The sequence below is a fragment of the Notolabrus celidotus genome, chromosome 16 (assembly GCF_009762535.1).
Source record: "Notolabrus celidotus isolate fNotCel1 chromosome 16, fNotCel1.pri, whole genome shotgun sequence".
Classification (NCBI taxonomy): Eukaryota; Metazoa; Chordata; class Actinopteri; order Labriformes; family Labridae; genus Notolabrus; species Notolabrus celidotus.
The window spans coordinates 21965966-21980405 of NC_048287.1; the positions used below are offsets into that span (position 1 = coordinate 21965966).

At 39.7% G+C, this 14440-nt stretch overlaps 2 protein-coding genes across 4 annotated transcripts; both read left to right on the top strand.

Annotated features, from left to right (window-relative positions):
- The first annotated feature begins 320 nt into the window (after positions 1-320).
- LOC117827670 (heterogeneous nuclear ribonucleoprotein R) lies at positions 321-8191 on the top strand. 3 transcript variants are annotated; one of them, XM_034704312.1, is made up of 16 exons: positions 321-535; positions 1688-1848; positions 1942-2060; positions 2160-2267; positions 2365-2478; positions 2650-2826; positions 2973-3108; positions 3232-3437; positions 3528-3677; positions 3763-3884; positions 3971-4509; positions 6381-6441; positions 7350-7410; positions 7512-7541; positions 7721-7842; positions 8028-8191. In XM_034704312.1, the coding sequence occupies exons 2-12, from the start codon at positions 1692-1694 to the stop codon at positions 6413-6415; spliced, it is 1863 nt and encodes a 620-aa protein (XP_034560203.1). In that variant the 5' UTR covers positions 321-535; positions 1688-1691; the 3' UTR covers positions 6416-6441; positions 7350-7410; positions 7512-7541; positions 7721-7842; positions 8028-8191. The 3 variants fall into 3 exon arrangements, with proteins under 3 accessions (XP_034560203.1, XP_034560204.1, XP_034560202.1); XM_034704313.1 differs by lacking the exon at positions 7512-7541; XM_034704311.1 differs by lacking the exons at positions 6381-6441; positions 7350-7410; positions 7512-7541; positions 7721-7842; positions 8028-8191 and having other exon boundaries at positions 322-535; positions 3971-5392.
- Positions 8192-9702: 1511 nt separating this feature from the next.
- Positions 9703-14419, top strand: dnajc8 (DnaJ (Hsp40) homolog, subfamily C, member 8). Its single transcript, XM_034704272.1, has 9 exons — positions 9703-9832; positions 10229-10330; positions 12308-12364; positions 12487-12553; positions 12673-12767; positions 12879-12950; positions 13325-13416; positions 13502-13577; positions 13677-14419. Exons 1-9 carry the CDS (start codon positions 9761-9763, stop codon positions 13797-13799), a joined length of 756 nt encoding a protein of 251 aa, XP_034560163.1. The 5' UTR covers positions 9703-9760; the 3' UTR covers positions 13800-14419.
- The last annotated feature ends 21 nt before the right edge of the window (positions 14420-14440 follow it).

A 14440-nucleotide genomic window follows, 5' to 3' on the forward strand; every position in this document is an offset into this window, starting at 1 on the left:
TATTATGACTTAGTATCTCATAATTATGACTTAGTATCTCATAACTATGAATAGTAACTCATAATTATGACTAGTATCTCATTATTATGACTTGGTATCTCATTATTATGACTTAGATTTTTATTTTATTTTTTACTTTTCCAAAATTTTAATTTTAATTTTTTTTTTTTTAAACTGGCGGAAACGGGCTTCCATAGTTCCATGACAGCAGGGAGGAAAACGAGTAGTCCTCAAACGCAACAGCTGGTGGCAGTAATACTCCGCCTGATAGCAAGTCGCCTATATAGAAGAAGAGGCTGTAGACGTCAAAAACGAACACACCCGCCCCACTTCGCGTTTTAGTGGCCAAATCTCGCGATGGTTGCAGAGCGGTGGCGTTGTTCGGGCGAGCCGACTACGAGACCGTAGCTGTCTGGAAATTTGTCTCGTGTGTTTGACTGAAACCTATTCTCCAAAATAGAGGTTTTTGAACGTCCGGAATTTTAACCCTTTCACATTTTAACACTCGTCGCCGTAACAGTTCCGAATTAGAGAGGTGAGTTTCGCTAACTATCTGTTTGCACCATGCACGGGGAGGCTGTTTGATTTGTGTCTTTTTGCACCGCGAGGCCTTCGTGCAAGCTCATAAAGCTAGCCAGATGCAAATCCATTTGACTGTGAGCTCAAGAGCTGAATCTAATTTGGATTTTCCTTTTTGCTCCAGGTATGATCGAGTTTGTCAGATTACTGAGGTTTGCGTTTTTCCTGTAAGATATATGTACATGGGAATATGAGAATTGTGTCAACCTCGTTAGCTAGCAAACGGCATGTGAGGGGGGCGGGACGGCGGCTGTCGCTGGTTTACTCAATTGTCCAGGTTATGTTTCATACCTTAACATTAAACATCAGTGTTAGTTTTTCAACAGTATTAATAGAAGTCGACACTTTTAGTTTATTGATATATAGTTAAGGTGATTAATTTCCTATATTTTTTCTGAAGCGAAAGCGTCCATCACTTGATTTGATTTTTGATTTGATGTCTTTATTTCAATCATGTAAAAGTAAAATAGAAAAAAAAACATACAAGTAAAAAAGAAGAAATAGTTATACAAAAGAAACCGAAATCAATCAGTTCCATTAACAAGCACTGAAACATTTTACTTTCCATGAGCGAAAATGATTAGGAAGAAGTTAAAACTTGTCTAATCCTACCCCTTTATTCACTATTATCTGGCATTATATGAGTGCATTCCCACAAAACAGATCTTCATCTCCTATCTTCATACTTCCACCTACAATCAAAAGTAAACTCCTCATGATTATCAACACTTGTCTTCCTCCTTGTATTTCGTGAAAATCATTTCTCTACACTTCTTCTTGAACTTAAATATGTTCTGACATTGCTGTAGCTCCATATTGAGACTGTTCCACAGTTTTACTCCACAGATTGAAATACAGAAACTTTTTCTTGTGGTCCGAACACTCACCATCTTTAATCTTAACTTCCCTCTGAAGTTATAACCCCCCTCTCTTTCAAAGAACAATCTTTGACAAGAGATTTTTCCTTGCCTTATACACAACTTGGGCAGTTTTAATTTTTATAAGCTGTTTAGCAAAGTTATCATGTCCTGTTCTGTAAGAAATGTTCTTTAGATACCCGAGTATTTGTTTGTGTCCCTGATGAGTATTTTTCTCTTTTGGGATACAGGAGAATGGCTGCAGCTGAGGTGAACGGCAGTTCTGCCACAGCAAAGGAGGAAGAAGAGCCCATGGATGTGACAACAACACACACAGAGAACTACCAGACACTCATTGATGCTGGGCTCCCACAGAAAGTGGCTGAGAGTCTAGATAACATCTTCCAGACAGGTGGGTCATTTTTGCTCGAAGTATCATTAATAAGCTGGGGCTGGAGTACTAAATGTGTTTTGCGGTGCCTGACGGTGAGCCTGCTTTTCACAGGCTTGGTAGCGTATGTAGATCTCGATGAAAGGGCCATTGATGCACTGCGGGAGTTTAATGAAGAGGGAGCGCTTACTGTGCTGCAGCAATTCAAAGAAAGTGACCTGTCCCATGTACAGGTAACCCTGTGGCTGGATCACACACCTTTCTGTCTTTCGGAGGTGTCCTGTGTTGTAGAATATTAGAAGTATTAATGTCCCCTTGTTTTTTTAATTTAGAATAAAAGCGCCTTCCTTTGTGGAGTCATGAAGACTTACAGACAGAGAGAAAAACAAGGAAGTAAAGTGCAGGAGTCCACCAAGGGTCCAGATGAGGCAAAAATAAAGGTCAACATCTACTCTGTATTAAATCAATAACTTATATTTTAATGGATGCATGATTGCAGCCAACTTAATTTCTTGTTGTTGTTGTTGTTTAATTCAGGCTCTACTGGAGCGGACAGGATACACCCTGGATGTCACCACAGGGCAGAGGAAATATGGAGGACCCCCACCAGACGATGTGTTTAAAGGAACACAACCAGGAATTGGAACTGAGGTAGAAAGTGTTGCTTTTGTTATGGCTTGTTTTTGTCTTGTTTTCACAGCCCTTATATTCCAAGTTGGCTGGAAACTAAAGGTGTATGTTGCAGAATCATGAATCTAATCTAAATCCCTTGCTGTATTTGCTCTCTACAAATACTGACATTCTCTCTCTTCTCCTAATCAGGTGTTTGTGGGAAAAATCCCGAGGGATTTATATGAAGATGAGCTGGTGCCGCTCTTTGAGTCTGCTGGTCCCATCTGGGACCTTAGGTTAATGATGGACCCTCTCTCTGGTCAAAACAGAGGTTACGCCTTCATAACATACTGCAATAAGGATGACGCCCAAAAGGCTGTGAAGCTTGTGAGTATTTCTGAGATGCATTTCAACCATGTAAACACTCAATAAATAGAAAACCGCACAAAAGCTTACTTGACAATATTGTTTTAATAGTGCTGTTTGCTTAACACACATTTCATAAAGTTTTTGTACTTTCAATTCATTTTCAGTGTGATAACCATGAAATTCGCCCTGGCAAGTACTTGGGAGTGTGCATATCGGTTGCAAACAATCGCCTGTTTGTTGGATCAATTCCAAAGAACAAGACAAGAGAGAGTATTTTGGAAGACTTTGGCAAAGTTACAGGTCAGTCAGAGGCACTCAAGTGGATTTGTATCAGAAGCGTATCAAAATAAAGCCTCAGTCATGTTGGATGATACCCAGAACGTTTTTTGTGGAGTGTTAATATGTTAGTAATTTTTGTTACAGAGGGTCTCCAAGAGGTGATACTGTACCACCAGCCAGATGACAAGAAGAAGAACCGTGGCTTTTGTTTCTTGGAGTATGAGGACCACAAGTCAGCAGCACAGGCTCGTCGTCGCCTCATGAGTGGCAAAGTCAAGGTTTGGGGGAACCCAGTCACCGTAGAGTGGGCTGACCCTGTTGCTGAGCCTGACCCTGAGGTCATGGCAAAGGTAAGTGACTGGCATTATTCTAACATTTAGTTCCAAGATTTCTGAAACACATCTTTGAGCTGTATTACCAACATTTGCTTGACTTGATAGGTCAAGGTTCTCTTTGTGAGGAAGCTGGCCACAGCTGTGACTGAAGAGCTCCTTGAAAAGACCTTCTCTCAGTTTGGAAAGCTGGAGCGAGTGAAGAAATTGAAAGACTACGCTTTTGTACATTTTGAAGAAAGGGATGCTGCTGTGAAGGTGGGTGTTCTACCCGCTTTTGAGAGTTTCTTTTGCGTTTCTGATTATCTGTGTTTAACAGCAGTGCATTGATTGTTTTGGTTAGGCAATGGATGAGATGAACGGGAAGGAGCTGGGAGGAGAGGAAATAGAGATCGTCCTGGCAAAGCCCCCAGACAAGAAGAGGAAAGAGCGCCAAGCAGCTCGGCAAACCACTAGGAATTCAGGGTGAGGGAAGGAGACATGTGATTGGTCGGTTTCCAAACCTACCTCCGTATTAGGATTTCACTGCAACACTATCCTTTTCTCTGCAGGTATGACGACTACTACTACTACCCACCTCCTCGCATGCCCCCTCCAGGCCGAGGCAGGGGCCGTGGTGGCCGAGGGGGTTACGCATATCCCCCAGATTACTATGGCTATGAAGACTACTATGACGACTACTATGGCTACGACTATCATGACTACCGTGGGGGCTATGAAGACCCTTACTACGGCTATGATGATGTGTACAGCATGAGGGGCCGTGGTTCTCGTCCTAACAGGGGGGGTCCTCCTCCACCGAGGGCCCGTGGAGCACCACCTGCACGAGGCCGTGGTGGCTACGCCCAAAGAGGGCCTCCTCTTGGTGGTCCGAGGGGTGGCCGAGGGGGCCGGGGAGCCCCTTTCCAGCCACAGAGGGGCCGTGGTCCTCGCGGGGCCAGGGGCAATCGCGGGGGCAACGTGGGCGGAAAGAGGAAGGCCGACGTGTTTAACCAGCCTGACTCCAAGCGCCGCCAGACCAACAACCAACAGAACTGGGGGTCCCAGCCCATCGCCCAGCAGCCCCTGCAGCAAGGGGCCGACTATTCCGGTAACTATGGTTACAGTAATGACACCATGGAGTTTTCACAGGATTCTTATGGGCAGCAGTGGAAGTAGATTCTCCAAAAGGTATTTGGCAAAGTGACAACAAAAAAAGAGAAAAACAACGATAAAACAAACAAAAAAATGGAGATTGGCCACAATTTTTTGATTGACTTTTTATTCTTCATCCCTCATGAAAAAAAAATCTGTACATATATATCTCAAAGAAAAAAATGGACAGACCCCAGATTTGGCTCGAGATGATTGGCTGGAAAGCCTTTTGGCTGAAGAAGTGAACGTAACCGTTGTGGTGAATCATTTCTTACTTCTACGGTTACATTGGGACGTGTCTTTAAAAAAAACAGTCAAAACACTTTTATTGTTACGTTTTTTTGCTGATTCTTTTAAAGCCAACAATGAACATTTACAAAAAAAAAGTGGACATTCATAAGTCTGAGAGGACATTAAATAATATTTGCCTTGCAGGAAGTTTTTGTCCATGCCCGTTCCCCCCTCCCCTTCTTGTAATCCCTTTCTTTGTGGTTCTCATAGTTGCTTAGGGACTTGCTTGTAAATAAATGCATATGGTTAGAGCTTCATACTTCATTTTTTGCAATGGTGGAGAAAAGAATCCACAGGAAGGAAGAAATCAAAGTTTTGTAATGTTCAAAGTGTATGCCTAGCATTTCTAGAGGTAGTTGATATGTGTTTTTTTAAACTGATACCATAACTTCCTATGTTTTCTTTGAACTTGCCCAATAGAATTTGGTTTGGCTTACCTTAAGAGCCATAGCAGTTTGTTCTCTGATGTTCTTTGTATTTATAACTTTTACGTTTGTTCCGTTTCAATAAAACTCAGCTGAGCATCAGTCAATTGTCAGATACTCAAATTCAGTGTTGTCATTCAGTATTGATTTGATTTCTACCTCAATTCTCCTATTTGGATGAAGATCATCGTTTCAAGTCAAAGACTTTTACTTTTTAGGACAACCACAAAAACCTGAAATTGTGCAATCAGACACCGGACAAGAGAATTTTGAGAGTCATTGAATGATGAAATGATTTAACAGGATTTTAACCCTTCATTTTTCAGTGCATGTGACATCAGACTACAGTCGATTCCTGCATTCAGAATTGATATAGTAGATATCAGAGCAGTGCAACTATGACTGTATTATAGTTCGGTCCCCTTTTATAATATAAGGACCAAACTTTAACTTTGACTGTTTTACATTACACAAGATTGTTCTTTCCATCCATGGGCACAGGTATATCTTGTGATGAACTGTTGCTGAAATGTGGTGTCTGTGTTTATTGGGGAAAAGGTAAAAACCTTTTTCTTAATAACTTGATCAATTCTGATTAAGCAACAGAAACAATTTTGGATCTCATTTCTTGTGCTGAAGATCTAAGCTATGCATTTCTGTAGCATACAGTACAGTGGAAGAAATTGATGGAAGCAAACGTGCATCACTTTTCAGTCAAATGTTCTAACTTGCAGCTCCAGTGTTTGAGATCTGATGAAGCATAGACTGTTAAGGTCTTCACTTGGACAATCTTGGATAATGTAAAGCTGTCACTTGCACTGGTCTAGTCCTGAGATGGACACAGTTACAATCACAAATTTGACTTAGAGTTGCTTTGTATTTGTATTCCAAGTTGTCTCCAATTCATTATTTCAATCCAAAATCTCATCCACACCATCTGTATTTCCTTTTCGAAGGCACCGAAGATCTGACCGTCCAAAGGGTTAAAATTCTTCAACGTAGCAAGTTGTTTTAGTTTGCTTACTAAGTGTTTTTAGCATCCTGCCTTTTGGTGCCATGGTATCATTGTCTTTTGTTTCATGTGTCTGTCCTCTTATTCCAACCTGCCTAGGTGGAGAAGCATTGAGAGCGGAACCACTAGAGTGAGGAACTCACCTGAACGGTACTCAAGGGTGAGCTAGCCTTGCACAGAGTACTGTCTCCTCTCCTCTAGTAATCACTGCAATAACTCCGGACATAATCATACTTTGTTCCTTTTAATTGTTTCCTTGTTTAATTAAGAAAAATCAAGCTTTTTCTTTATCTTGTTGGAGGTTTTTTTTCCCCCTCAGGCTTTGAAGAACACAAGTCACTAAAGTTGACTGAAGAACCATTGGATTTATTACCATCAGTTGTGTTGCTAGTATATTTTTAGGGTTTAGATAAGTCTCTCTTTGATTTCCCACTGAAATCAAACACAGAGTCAGGCACAATTTCAGGGGCCAAATAGCTGTGTTTTAGAGTGAACCTCAACTCCAGAATATTAGTGATATTGTTAGCCCTACAAACTTCTGCAAACACCTGCTGCCCACCTTGGCTTACTGCACCAAATCACTTCAGCTGTCTGCAAACACTCTGTGAATGGAAGGTGGTGTTTCCCCTCTTACACCACTAGAGGTAGCAGTTACACACAAGCACAACCAGAGCTCCATCGTCCTTTTACTCGGTTATCAATTTAGTGACTGTTTTCAGAGTTAGAGAGGTGTTAATTTATTTTAAAATATTGATGAGAAGCTGTTTGTGGAATAATATCGAGAAGCAGCAGGAATTCTACATGAAAAAATGGCTAAATTGGCTTCTAATGGAACAAAGACTGCTTGAAAACTGATGCTAGTGCCTTTCGATGCCACAAGGTGGCATGTAAGAGCTGTATTATTAATAAAACAGGTAAGCTTGGAATAGGGAGCAATGTGTTGTGCAGAAAGCCCATTCGGATGATTCCCACGCACATGATTTGATTTGAAGTACCATTATATGTTTGAGTGCTTCTCAGTTTCTCACATCAGAACTGTGTGCTCTATATGTTGCCTCTTGTCACCAGGCAGTCAAGGAGCTGCCCCCATCCATGTTAATGAGTTCACACAAATGGGAGGGACTGATGGGTAAGATTTTTCATTATCCAAACTAATGCTCGGAAAGTTTTAGCTCATTTTATTGTCTAAATTTTGCATATTTTAAATATCATGTTTTCACATCCTACTAGTTCTTTTACCTCCCAGAGCCAGTAACTTCTGTAAGTTGTTCTTCAGTGTTTATCTTGAAATAGCTTGACATTTAATTGGTTTATTGTATTGTATTAAAGCCAACAGTTTTTCTTTCTGTTTCAACTGTTGGTGTTGGTAATCATTCCAATACTTGGATGCTAACGGACAAGTAATGGTAACATAACATGTCTGTGTGACCCTTTTCTAGCTCTAAGGTCAAGAGACTGTTCCCTACAAGGTGTGGTGTGGATCGAAAGTTTCTCATCCCTCAGAAGGACAGCTCAGGTCCAGATCCCAGGTGAACACAGGCCGTCTACCTAAACATCACAGGTATGAAAATGTGTGTTAATCTAGCTACTTGAATTTGAAAAAGCACTTGCTCATAATCCTCAGACCACTTTGTCTGAAGATATGTAAATGTCACAATATTTTTTATGGAACCCACATATGATGTAAATAATTTAGTTTAAGACATTTCTGTATTTTATGCTTTAATATTTTGTCATTTTCTGCAGAAACACAGGAGGATAAAGGTGATTGACGTGTCATGATGCAGAGTTTCATCGTGCTGATCAATGCTGTTTGATCAAATGTAATGAAATAATACTCTAAAGGAAAGTGTTGCTTTAAATTGTGAAATACAATTTATTACCCAAATAAATGTGATTTTTTTTGTGTATATTTAGTGTCTGCTTTCCTATAACTAAAAAATATTATGCAGTATTTTTTTATTATCATTATTTTATAATATATTTGGCACTTCCAGCACTGAAACGTACCCCTTACTTAAGTGGTTCATCATGATTGAAATAAATATTTTGTATAATGGAGTCCATATTGTGGTTTAGTTCTGAGTCCTTCAGTCACTGGTAAATTGTTTCCTTTCCCAGCAGTCTGACAGTCTAAGAATGAGTGGGCGTGAACACATATTTGTTGGACTTTGAGCCCCCACAGGTTTGAAGATTATTCAGGGGCTCTGGGTGAACCTCTATGGAAAGACGTTGAAACATTCATGAGACGAGATATTTAAAAACGTACAATTCAATTCTTATTCCAGTTTATAATTCAAACCATCTCAGCAATCTTCAATGCAACTTTGAACGACCAAATATATTATGACTGGATTGTAGATCTCTTGGAATTGAGTCTCTCTAAGGTAGAGTGGCATTGCAGAAATTAAAAATGTTATAGTTGGGAAGAACGATTATTGGATGTCTGAAATTGAAAGCCCGATACCTATGAATAGCCAAAATGACGTCATTTGCGCTAGGTGAGCGATGTGGATGCATCGTGTATTTTATAGCAGCAACACATTTTCTACTTTTGATTTCTTTTTATCCTAAATGTTCAGGCTGATACGCTTAAAAAGTTTCCTAACTAGAGATAGATTAGACAAGTCGATCAATTCCGACAGGGTTTAATGGCAAATTGTGCTCCTAAAATTACTGTTAAATTCAAAGTAGCTGACTGGTGGGGGGGATTTATTTATTTTTCCGAGATAAAATGAGATAATCCTTTATTTGTCCCACAACGGGGACATGTAAGTGTTACAGCAGCAAAGTAGATAGTGCAAAACAGTATAGAGCAACCAAGAGCATGTATAACAATTATTAAAAAGTTATAAGCAATTAAAATTAAAGAAGTAATAAGCATATCTTACGACGTATATACACAACTAATTAAGTACATTTGCAAATATTTACAGTGACGCGGTGAAAAATGCGCACAAGCTTGTAATATAGGCTAAAAACAATGTACAGAACAGAACTGAGAAGATGAGTAGAAAAAACGTATTGCACATGTAAGAAGAGGGATGAGTAATTATTGCAATTAATTATTATTTCTAAATCAGTATTCAGTCAAGGGGCTGCTACTAATAACTATCCTATGAAGTATTTATTTCCACCTGACTAATGATAAAGTCGAAGCAAAATCGTATTCTGTCTCCATTTCTAGATAAGCCAAAGAGGGAAATATCAATAACATGTTTCATGAATGCACCCTCCGTTTTAAAGTAATCTGTTGTTTACACTGAACGATTTGTTTTACCGTAGTGTATAACATCTCTCTAGCATTTATAACCAACCCATTCATTTACACTGACTTGGTTTAAATCAGTAAAATTGAGTTAAAGGCGGAAATGAATTCAGAAATATAAGATTTCGCTGTTTCTGAGCATGCGCTGTTGAGCCTTGTGTTCTAAAATAACTCCGGTCACGTGGTGCTACTACGTCACATCTAAACCAAGATGGCGGCCGCCGGAGGAGAGCCTTCCACTCAGAAGATGTCGGATGAATTATTTCAGACCTTCATCTCGGAGGTACGACTACAAACGTGATATTGAATGTCCGGAAGTGTTTGGTCCCTCTCTGTCGATCGGCTCAAATAAATAATTGAACGAATCTTTGGGTTATTACCTTTAAGGCCTCATAGACAGGAGCACAGGCTAACGATAACATGCTAACTTTCACTATAGGATGCCTTTTTGTGAGCTGCTTCGTTCTTCTAGCGTTCAAAGGATCTCATCTTTAGGTTTAGCTTTATTAGTTAATTCCTCAGCACTACACTTCAATGTAATCACAGTTTAAACAATAATTATCAGCTACAAGGCATGATCTGTTAGCTCTCTATCAAGCTATGAGAATCCCTCCAAAATACAACCCAGATTGAAGTTATTGTTTTGTTCTTGTTTTGATTGTTTTCATGTTGTTGACAGGTGAAGCAGATTGAGAAGAGAGACTCTGTTTTAACATCGAAGCAGCAGATTGAGAGACTGCTGAGACCTGGTGCATCATACTTTAATCTTAATCCCTTTGAGGTGAGTGCTGCAGTAGAAAAGACTGTCATGTTTATGTTGTTGCAAAGTTTCTTGAACCAAGAGCAGATCAGAACAGCAGGCATTTACATTTGCACTGAGGAGAAACAAGCATTACATAATTTAAGTTAGTTTCTAAAGCCGTTTTGTATCTTTCATCATATCACCTACGATTGATACATTTTCAAAAGGTAAATAAAATGCAAATCAAATTCTTCCTTTATTCATTTAATCAGGGATTTACAGCGAGATCCAAAAGTGCTCTTTGGCCTGCCGTGCCTGTGTCTGTGTTGGAGGATGACAAGGGGGTGGATTTTCCCTCCTGTCCCATCCCACAGATGACTCCCACTCCCATCCTTCTCCCATTCAGAATGACTCCCGCTCCTGCACCACTCCCATTTTTTCCCCTTCTTTTAGTCTTTAGGTAATACATACCTCAACGAACAAAAGTGCATAAAGACATTAACTTCACAATGCACATACTGTACCTGAATTTTGGAAAACATAGACCTGAGCACTCATCTCGGTTTAGGTGTACACTCCACTTTTTTTAGAAAATTCTGTTTATTTATTTTTCTTCATTCTTATTCGGACAAACAGCTTACAAAACACCATAGAGTCCAAAAACCAAACAAAAACAAAGAACAAAACCATGCCATGACAATGAGAGTTGCACCCACAATCCTCAATGTAACATACACATACACATCTTCCCCTTACACCTTACTCACACATCTACAGGTGGCTGACATTTGAATACAGATGAAGTACGAGTACCAATAAGTTAAATATTGTATTGACCGGACTCTAGATAGGCCATCCAGGGGTCCCAGGTCTTGTGAAACAGCTGTGGGCTACCTCTGATGGAATAGGTTATTTTCTCCAAAGGAGCACAGGAATTGACCTCATTAATCCATTGAATAATATTTGGAGGGTCTACATGATTCCACTTAGATGTAATACATTTCTTGGCAGCTGTAATGGCTAGGCTCACAAAACCCTTTAAGCTTTGGGAGGGGAGCTTCAAGTTGGTCAAGTCCCCTAGCATTACTATCACAGGTGACAAGGAAATATTCTGCAATAATACTTTTCTCAAGAATATTCTCAATTCCCAGCCACCACTGTCTTAACTTATTGCAGGACCACACTGTATGTATTAGCGTACCAATTTCCAGTTTACATCGAAGGCAGAGAGGGGATACACCAGTATAGGTGTACGCTCCACTTGTGATTTTTGTCAAAACTTCACTTTCACATCAGAAAACCCATTTGTTTTTGCATTATTTGCAGACGCAACACAGACGTGCTCAGCACACTGATCAGCTGTTCAAGTATGCAGCTTCAATGTCTTAAAAGTACAACTAAACTTAATAATGAGGGATTCTGACCCCGCCAATGTCTTGCTGTTTACTGCGGACACACATGGACACCTTTTATGAGCCGGAGTTTATAGAGGCAAAGGTGATTCAATGCACCAGAGGAAAAAAATATATATTTTTAAGAAGTGTAGTCAAAAGATAATATTTGACAGTTTTCAAAGTTATCATCAAACATGATAATGTAAGACTGTTTGAAGACTGATCACAAGAAAAGTGGCTGAGGCCCTGACATGTCGGTGCAGCACAGCACCTGCCGCTGTTCTAGGAGAGGCATACACGGCGACACAGGCGCGGCAGGCCACTAATAAGTTGCACAGCATAGGCCACTCTTCGATCTTGCTCCTGCTGTAATCAGATGTCCCAAAATAGAGAAAGGGGGAGGCACACCATGTGTCAAAAACAAAATAGTAAGCTCATCTGATTCAATTTTATAAAGTCAATTGGGTGATGAATCTGCTTTTATCAGAGCATGTTAATGGTGTTACTGTTGCTTTAAGAAGTCTTTTTTTTTTTTTTCTGCCTTACAATAATCTCTCAAGTTAACACTTAGGACCAGATACCCGTCTTTGAAGAAGCCTCACAATGTTTATTTAACTTACAGGTGCTGCAGATTGATCCAGAGGCAACAGATGATGAACTGAAGAAGAGATTTCGTGCAGTAAGTTAAAAAAAAAAACAAAGCTCCTCTCTTAAAAGATGATACTTTCCTGTGTGCACAGTCAGAGCCATGATGTCATGTTTATTTACAAATTCTTATGTTTCGTCCCTTTCACTGTGCAGTTGTCAATTTTGGTCCATCCAGACAAAAATCAGGATGATCAAGACAGAGCACAGAAATCCTTTGAAGGTAAAGTTTTTCGAATTTGGGATTTTGCATGATGTCAACAAAGTTAGAGTTGCAGCTTTTTATGCATGTTGTCTGGAGATGAAAAAAGAAAGATGCTCAGGTTTTGTTTCTGTTTCAAGCTGTGGACAAAGCCTACAAACTCCTCCTGGATCCAGACCAGAAGAAGAGAGCTCTAGATGTGATTCATGCAGGGAAAGAATATGTGGAGCATATGGTGAGTGTCATTCCTTTACCTTACAAACATTGAAGTCATTCAGCCTTCATGTTTGCACAGCTCCTCTGCATTTATTTGGTGACATGTTCGACCATTCTATGTTTCAAACAGGTGAAGGAGAAAAAGAAACAGTTGAAGAAAGACGGTAAACTGTTAGACGTGGAGGAGGACGACCCAGAAATGGTACGTGAAATCAAACTCATGCTTCTATTATTAATGTTGTTTGATGTGCAGCTGTTTTAAAATGTTTTCTTTATTCTTTTTTTTTAAGTTATATTTTGGGGCTTTTTTGCCTTTTATTTGATGGTACAGCTTAAGAGAGACAAGAAATGTGGGGAGTAGAGAGAGGGGGAAGACATGCAGTAAATGGTCGACCAGCCGGGAGCCTCTATACGTGGGGCGCTTAGACCACGAGGCCACCAGCTCCCCATCTTTTCTTTATTCTAAATCCACATTTTCAGTTTGAAAGACTTTAGATTTTCATACTTTTCTCCATGTTGACTCAGCACGTATTGTTCATTTTTGTCTCTCACCATATAAACGCTTAACTTTTTCAGTTCAGGCAAGCTGTTTACAAACAGACCATGAAGCTGTTCGCAGAGCTCGAAATCAAGAGGAAGGAAAGGGAAGCAAAGGATATGCATGAAAGGTAAATCACTCACCAGATTTTTGAAATTAAAATGACTTCATCCCTTTATTTATTATTAACTCACGGATGTCTTCTTCTTTACCAGGAAAAGGGCAAGAGAGGAAGAAATCGAGGTAGCAGAGAAAGCCAAGCGAGATAGAGAATGGCAGAAAAACTTTGAGGTGTGTTCATCCCTTTCTGTGCACATACTAACTTTATAATGGAAACATGAAGTCTGGTGTTCGATGTACCTCAAATTACCTGTTTTTGTTTTTTTAAAGGAAACAAGAGACGGCCGCGTGGACAGTTGGAGGACCTTCCAGGCCAAAGGAAAGAAGAGCAAAGAGAAAAAGAACAGGTCCTTCCTTAAACCCCCGAAAGTGAAGATGGAACAGAGAGAATGAGGCTGTTAAACAGGACTTTTATCGGATCTAACTCACTGTTCTAAAAAAAAAAGAAAACCCTGGTTCTGTGTCCTCACCCTGTCGTCGTCATCGCACAGTCATCAGGATACTTTACAGACGATGTTTCCTCTTCATGTCGCTGAAAATCTGAGTTTTGTACTCGGTTTTCTTATGTACATATTTGTGATTCAAACCCAGATGTCATACCTACGTCACGCAAGAAAGAATCTTCCACTTCAGTAACGGATGAGAAAATGTGATTTTGTCCTTCTTTTTGTTCTTTTTTTTTTTTTAATAAAGCTTTGTGTTTTCAACCGCACCCTACAGTGGTTTAAAAAGCTGAGCTGAGAACTTGCAGAAAAGAACAAGAAGTAGGTTTTGTGGGGATGATAAATAAAGGTATGCGGCATTATTGTTTTTAAGATCTGGTTTTGATTTCATTATTGTCCAAACCAACATGACACTGGCTCAATTTATACAGAAATGCGCTTTTAAATCAGAGAAGAACAAAAACATCCCTCGAGCGTCAGATGTTTTAGATTGTGTCAATATCACCTTTTAGTTCTGCATGTTTTGAATGTATTCATCAAAATGTTGCCAATAAATCACCGTACACCTGACTGGTGTTTGTGCCAAATAAT

Bases quoted from the DNA above. Each gene is read 5' to 3' on its own strand.
- LOC117827670 (XM_034704311.1), top strand. From the start codon at position 1,692: ATGGCTGCAGCTGAGGTGAACGGCAGTTCTGCCACAGCAAAGGAGGAA. The intron at 3,109-3,231 runs GTCAGTCAGAGG...TTTTTGTTACAG, and splicing joins AGACTTTGGCAAAGTTACAG to AGGGTCTCCAAGAGGTGATA. The intron at 3,438-3,527 runs GTAAGTGACTGG...TTGACTTGATAG, and splicing joins ACCCTGAGGTCATGGCAAAG to GTCAAGGTTCTCTTTGTGAG.
- dnajc8 (XM_034704272.1), top strand. From the start codon at position 9,761: ATGGCGGCCGCCGGAGGAGAGCCTTCCACTCAGAAGATGTCGGATGAA. The intron at 12,365-12,486 runs GTAAGTTAAAAA...TTCACTGTGCAG, and splicing joins TGAAGAAGAGATTTCGTGCA to TTGTCAATTTTGGTCCATCC. The intron at 12,768-12,878 runs GTGAGTGTCATT...TGTTTCAAACAG, and splicing joins AAGAATATGTGGAGCATATG to GTGAAGGAGAAAAAGAAACA.